We start from the raw sequence: 6,000 nt of genomic DNA on the forward strand, positions 1-6,000 counted from the left end.
GGCAAAATGCTGTTCTATCATGACAACTCTCAAAGATTTTAGCATGGTAATGGATATGAAAATGTTAATGTACTTGATTTTGGCAGAATCGATCTGCTACGCTGCTGAATTGCTGCTGCTGCTGCTGCTGCTTATAGCTGTTGTTGTAGATTATTGCTGCTGCAAAGCAAGTACAGAAACTTGCTACTACCAATACATACAACGATAACACGTAGCAGATCTATACAGGTGAAGCTGGGGAGGTGGAGGGTTTCAGAGGAACTCTGAAAGCGCACTGCGAAATGCTCAGGTGAATGCTAACCAGCCATTTAAATGTAAAGCAGCAAGCTTATTTTCTGCGTATATAACATGAACCAATCAGTTTGCATTATCGACCCATCAGAGTAACATGACAGAACTTGGCATTTAGCTTGAAGTAGCAGTTTAGCAGGACAGTCAATGCTTCTCATGCTCTGCATCTCTATGAGAACTCAACTCTCATCTGATTTAGCTACCTGATCTCTTGACGAAACGTACCTGAGGGAATTTTTTCGCAATACACAAAATATGAACCAATAAGCACATATCACTGCAGTTTCCAACGGAAATTAACACTAGAGGCGGTAAGCACTTGTAATGGTTTTTGTGCACAGTTATGATTGCAGTTCCATATGTTTTGCTTTCCAGACATAACAAGCTTGCTCAGTAGCTCAGCCGGCATGGAACTGGACTTAGAATGCGGAATCCCTGGGTACGAATTCCGTAAAAACGTCACTCATAATGAAAGAGCTGAAAGATGAGAGATTGAAAAACAAGCTAAAATGGCATGCTTGTGATTGCATTTTTGACATCACATTTGCTTTTGTTCATTCTATAGGGTAGGTTTAGGTATAGTGCAGATGGTACGTTATTTTAAAACTCACAGAGCATTAGAGTTGTAACGCCACTCACATTTCAAGTCAGAATTGCGGGGACACATACAAAACCAACGTCACATAAAACATACCATATGTATGTTCATCTGTTCTGAGGGGGGGGGGAGTACTGTTTTTTAGCGCCACTCAGTGGACATTTCACATCGAATATGTCATGAAACGTACAAGGCGGTGCGCATTTTGCATCTTGTGACAAAGTTCCCACAGGTACGTTTTCATCATGAGATCAGGTAGTGATTTAGCTGCATGACTAAGAACATGCAGGTGAAGTTACAAAGATGTTCTTGGAAGAATAGAAGTCATCACAGATCATGATAGAAACAGCTGTACAGCATTGCTCCCTGACCAAAAAAACAAACAGATGTCACTCATCCTTCAGCTTGGGGAGAATGTTACAGCAGTCTTACCCAATTTGAGACTTTTGCTTGGACTTGGATGACGTCACAATCCGGGCCTTCTTGGAGCTCTTATCCTTGCCTCTGGATTTTGAAGAACCGGCCCTGTGACTGCGATGCTGCGACGAAGAAGACGGGAAGCATTCAGGACTCATGACGCGTGGAATATTTTTCTCTCCCCTCTCTCGTGCTTTGGCGATGGCCTCCGAGATGATTCGATTGGCCTTCTGTTGTTTATCGTCCGAAAGGGACGCCTCCATCTGCTGTTGTTGTTGCTGCTGCTGCTGTCGCTTTTGCACCCGCTTCTCTGACACGGATATGTATGAGGATGATGAAGAGGAAGAAGAGGAGCTGCTCTTCACTGGTGGGCTGACTACCCGCGGCTGGCTGCTGGGACCATTAGTGTTCTTAGGAGGCTGTGAGAAAAAGAGAAAAATAAAGATATTACCATCCAAAACAAGATATCAATGTTCTCTATAGGACTGGCTTCATCTAGAATTGTTGTGTAGGCAGGACTGTACAGGAAGCCAATAGATAGGCTTCTATTTCAGGATTCTGTAATTCCATATGCTAAACCCATGATGAACAATACACTATTTAAGATACGATGACGCCATGTAGACTAGCCTGATGGTCATTATAAGAACGGTATGGAACAAGAAACAAAATGACGAGCTGAATTCAACAGCCATAACATTACTCCTCTACTCATGACCTAGAAAACTTGGACTCAAGCGGATGTAAATACTTTAATAGGTTTCTTATTAAGGGGGACAAAGTCAGTACAGTGAAACAGCTACTCTGCACATAAGATTCAAAAGGTTCTGTAAGCCATTTAAGATGTTTTGCTAACTTCCACCGTTATGCTAACTTCAAGCACATGAAACTCACTCTAAAATCCAGACCTCCAAAGACATGCCAACAAACCAGAATGTGCGAAATCATTCACAGGAGGGGTATGAAATTAACAGCCGCCACCAGCCAAATGCTGGTAGTTTTATACACATTGGCGGCTAATTTTGATAATCTACGGTGGTTCGCTTATAATGTGCACTGCAAAGGCAAAGCAGATGTCTGATTTTAAAAAACTGTGACTAATATTTGTTGTTATCATTAGGGTCAACTTAAACTGGGCTCAAAAAAAAGTGTAAATGGAAAGCTGATATGTTAAAGGATTACTCCACTTCTAGATTAAAAAAATCCTGATAATTTACTCACCCCCATGTCATCCAAGATATTCATGTCTTTCTTCAGTCGCAAAGAAATTCGTTTTTTGAGGAAAACATTCCTGGATTTTTCTCCATATAGTGGACTTCAATGGTGCTCAACAGATGGAAAGTTGAAAATGCAGTTTCAATACTCTGTTTAACCACAAATGCCTGTCTTGTCTAGCTCTGTGATGCAGTTCAAGACAGTTAGGGTATGTCGAAAAACTCCCATCTCATTTTCTCCTCCAACTTCAAAAATGTCCTACATCGCTGTTTTACCTTTTTTTGTAGAGGGGTTAGTTTGTAAACACTGGGTCAATGTGGTATGAGTTTTTCGACATACCCTAACTGTATTGAACCAGAGTGCACAGAGTATGCATGTGCATCACAGAGCTAGACAAGACAAATATGTGAGGTTAAAAAGTATATAAATTGTAATTTTTTTTTTTTTTTTTTTAGAAAATAAACGTCTCTCGTTTCACTAGATAAGACCCTTATTCCTCGGCTGGGATCGCGTAGAGCCCTTTAAAGCTGCACTAAAACTGCATTTTTAACCTTCAATCCATTGAGCACCATTGAAGTCCACTATATGGAGAAAAATCCTGGAATGTTTTCTTTAAAAAACTTAATTTCCTTGCGACTGAAGAAAAAAGACACGAACATCTTGAATGACATGGGGGTGAGTAAATTATAAGAGTTTCTTTAATTTTGGAACTCATTTAAAGTAATGACGTAATGCAGATTTAACAAGCAGATATTGAAAAAAAAGAAAAGAAAAATGGAAAAAAAAAAAAAACGTAGGATGAGGACTTTTATTCATTGGTTTTGTGGATTGGATGCAGAAACATCAGCATGCAATCGATTGTGAGAAAAGGGCTGCGTTTGGGCAGACTGGTCAGAAATGGTCAGAAAAGTTTATCATGTATCAACAGATTTTTACCAAGAAGATCCAGGTAAATGCAAGGACGAATGGTTGATATAAGACTACATTCATTCAGAAAATAGATTGGGTGAATTTCCATTCCATGCTGATTTTACTTTAAATGGAACAAAAGAGACCAGGGATTGTGTTTGTGCAAAAAGAAATCTTCCACTTCTAGTGGTCTTTGCACATTTTTTCCAAATCACAGTCAGTTATATATTTGAAATGAAGCAAGAAAATCTGAGTGGCAGGTTAAATTGGGAATTTTGCCAACCATTGTGCCTGGTGGGCAAAAAATTAATTTCATTCTTTGTTGACAGGCAAAGAACATTTCTAATTGGCTAAAACGTCTTACTCCCCTGATTCTTTTTTGCAGTTACAGAGTCTAGGGCTGTTACTGAGACAGGTGTGATTTCTCACGACACCTATTTCAGTGAGGCCTGTCAGGTAGTAGAGACACTTGTGCTTACATCAACTCAAATACCGTTCAAGTGTTTGGGGCCATTCTTTACCCAGCTCAATAGCGGTTGAGAATTTAATAAGCGCACTAGTTACTTCATGACCTCGCCGGCAGACAAAACGTAAGTGGAGGTCCAAGACAAAAATCCTTGGAGATCCCATCTCATCTGATTGTTGCTCAAGCAGTGCAGCATGGTAAGCTTGAGTCCACCCACACATACTGGATGACAACATGGGAAATCCTCCATCTTTGAACTGCTGCATCATCAATGTTCCTAATGCCTGGGTATGATAATATTCACTGCTCTCCACCCACGTGGCCAACCAGCTATAGGGGACTAGTTTGGACGAATGCAGCACACACTTGGGTGTATTCACCAGGTTAATGATCTGAACATGAGAGATATCATTAGTAAACATAAGGTATAGGGGCGTTAATAAGTCACAGCTCATTAGAATGACATCACACGCCGATCAAAGGTCAAGAGACAAAATCATCAACCTGAGAGGCCGTCTATTCACATTATCCACCCCTCACCCCATGTAATAAAAAGACAGTCATGTATAATTCACAGCACGATCATATAGCAGGCCGAGACATGCCAAGTTTTATTATTCATGCCTGTTTCGCTGACATGCAATCTCTTTTTCCTCCAATTCTCCCTTGGAGAAAAGTGAGTTTGAACCCATAAAGAAGCAGAACGAGATCTTATCTTTTACTTTATTAGGTTTTACATTGCACACGCGCTCTTTATAAACATGACACACGGCAATGTTCCAGCCATGCCAATAAAGCACTGTTGACTCTCAAAAAAAAGAAAAAGAGACGGACATAAAATCGGATCACCCGGCCTGACGGCTAAATAAAGGGAATTATCTGGAAAGAGTGAAACAAAAGAGAAGAGAGTGGGGGTGGGTTATAAACACTAACTCGTTTGGTGGCTAAACATGAGCCGAGTGAGAGACCGAGCTCTCGTGAAATATTCACACTAATCCGTTCGAGGCGTGAAGGGGTAAATCAGCAGGAATGGAGAAATGGAGGAAAGCTATAGGGGGAAGGCGGGAGAGCATATGTGAGAAAATGAGTAATAGAGAGAATATGACGTGAGCGAGGGAGAGAGTGAGGGGAAAATGCAGCAAGCCATGAGAGCACTGCAGCTATGTAACACATCTATAAATAACTGAAATTACAGGCTGCCAGCGCCACAGCGCTTTCAATCTCTCTCCACGCTCAGGTCACGCTTGTAATGAAACTATGCTGAGGCAGAAACGTGCGCGCGGCGCTGCCACACAATGCCTGATGCGCACATGTGGCACATCCTCGGTGAGAGACAGCAGATGAAAACGAAACAGGAAGAAGACGAGCAGACAGAGCTAAAGAAGAATGAGTGACAAGCTAGCAAACACAACATTCCCTGTTAGCACACTAAGCGAAAGAATAAGAAATGGAGAGAAGCAGTTAGCACAAGATGGCGGCGATTGTGTAGCCTGCCGCATGAGCCTGTAGCTGTTCAGTTCCTGCCAGCCCCCTCCCCCACCCTTCCCTCCTCCTCCTCCTCCTCCACCTCTCTCCACCCCCCACACACAAACACACACGCGCTGGCTCGCTCACTCACTCACCCGTCCTCTCGGCCTGTTCACCGTAGACATGTTTTTTCTTTTCTTCTTTCCCCCCTCTTCCCTCTCTCCAACCGCCAACAAAGCCTTGCCCTTTCGCCGTTTTTTTTTTTGCTCTCTCTCTCTCTCTTGCTCGCTCCCTCCTACCTCCTCTCTCTCTCTCTCTCTCTCTCTCTCTCTCTCTCTCTCTCTCTCTTGCTCGCTCACTGTCCCTCTCTCCCTCCCTCCCCCGACAGGTCCGTGGCTGAAGAAGCCCTGTTCACCTCCTCCTCCTCCCCTGGCCGGGCTGCATGGAGCCGCGCTTCACGGTAAACGAGGGAATGAGGAAGAGACCGATGAAGCAGCCACGCTGGTCCGGGATTCTCTCATTCTGCTGCGCTCAGCTGAGCTCGGTCTATTCTTTTCCCTCCCTCTCTCGCTCTCTCTTTCTCATCGATTCCCTCCGACTGTCCGTCCGAGAGCAACTGTGCTCGTTCTCTCCCGGC

The 6,000-nt window shown here is 43.0% G+C and overlaps 1 protein-coding gene across 1 annotated transcript in view; it reads right to left on the reverse strand.

The window, feature by feature from the left end:
* chd9 (chromodomain helicase DNA binding protein 9) overlaps positions 1–5,646 on the reverse strand; it is a 43,274-nt gene extending 37,628 nt beyond the window's left edge. The window contains exons 1-2 of the mRNA XM_073836606.1: positions 5,519–5,646; positions 1,322–1,725 (exon numbers count right to left, since the gene is read on the reverse strand). Coding sequence (XP_073692707.1) covers positions 1,322–1,725; positions 5,519–5,548 — 434 coding nt within the window. The 5' untranslated portion in view covers positions 5,549–5,646. The remainder of the gene's footprint in view (positions 1–1,321; positions 1,726–5,518) is intronic.
* Positions 5,647–6,000: the final 354 nt, after the last annotated feature.

The sequence above is a fragment of the Garra rufa genome, chromosome 3 (genome assembly GCF_049309525.1).
Source record: "Garra rufa chromosome 3, GarRuf1.0, whole genome shotgun sequence".
NCBI classification, from domain to species: domain Eukaryota; kingdom Metazoa; phylum Chordata; class Actinopteri; order Cypriniformes; family Cyprinidae; genus Garra; species Garra rufa.